Source organism: Penaeus monodon, chromosome 19 (assembly GCF_015228065.2).
Source record: "Penaeus monodon isolate SGIC_2016 chromosome 19, NSTDA_Pmon_1, whole genome shotgun sequence".
In the NCBI taxonomy this organism is placed as follows: domain Eukaryota; kingdom Metazoa; phylum Arthropoda; class Malacostraca; order Decapoda; family Penaeidae; genus Penaeus; species Penaeus monodon.
The window spans coordinates 16,730,712-16,731,049 of NC_051404.1; the positions used below are offsets into that span (position 1 = coordinate 16,730,712).

Below are 338 nucleotides of genomic sequence, written 5' to 3' on the forward strand. Positions count from 1 at the left end.
TTGCTTTCTTTTGGATTACATATATCTATTTACTGTTCATCAACCGCTTCCAAGATCCACATCCCCTCCAGCACCCCTCATCGCTCAGAGACCCGCGTCTGACCCGGTCCTTTCCCCCCGCAGTTCGGCGGCTACTCGGCGGAGAGCCTGTCGGACCGCATGCTGGACGCCGAGGCGCGCGTGCTCATCACGGCCGACGCGGTGTGGCGCGGCGCGAAGCTCATCCACCTCAAGGAGATCGCCGATGACGGTTCGTTGGCTGTCGGCTGCTGTTGCGATCCTTAAATCTCTAACCACGAATCAGTTACAGGAATAATTCTCATCATCTTTATCATTTT

The 338-nt window shown here is 55.6% G+C and overlaps 1 protein-coding gene across 1 annotated transcript in view; it reads left to right on the forward strand.

Annotated features, from left to right (window-relative positions):
* The window catches only part of LOC119585102 (acetyl-coenzyme A synthetase, cytoplasmic-like), a gene marked incomplete in the record, with an annotated part of 90,055 nt that overhangs the window by 72,442 nt on the left and 17,275 nt on the right, over nucleotides 1–338 (forward strand). The window contains 1 exon segment of the mRNA XM_037933730.1: nucleotides 124–250. Within this exon segment, the coding sequence (XP_037789658.1) occupies nucleotides 124–250 (127 nt within the window).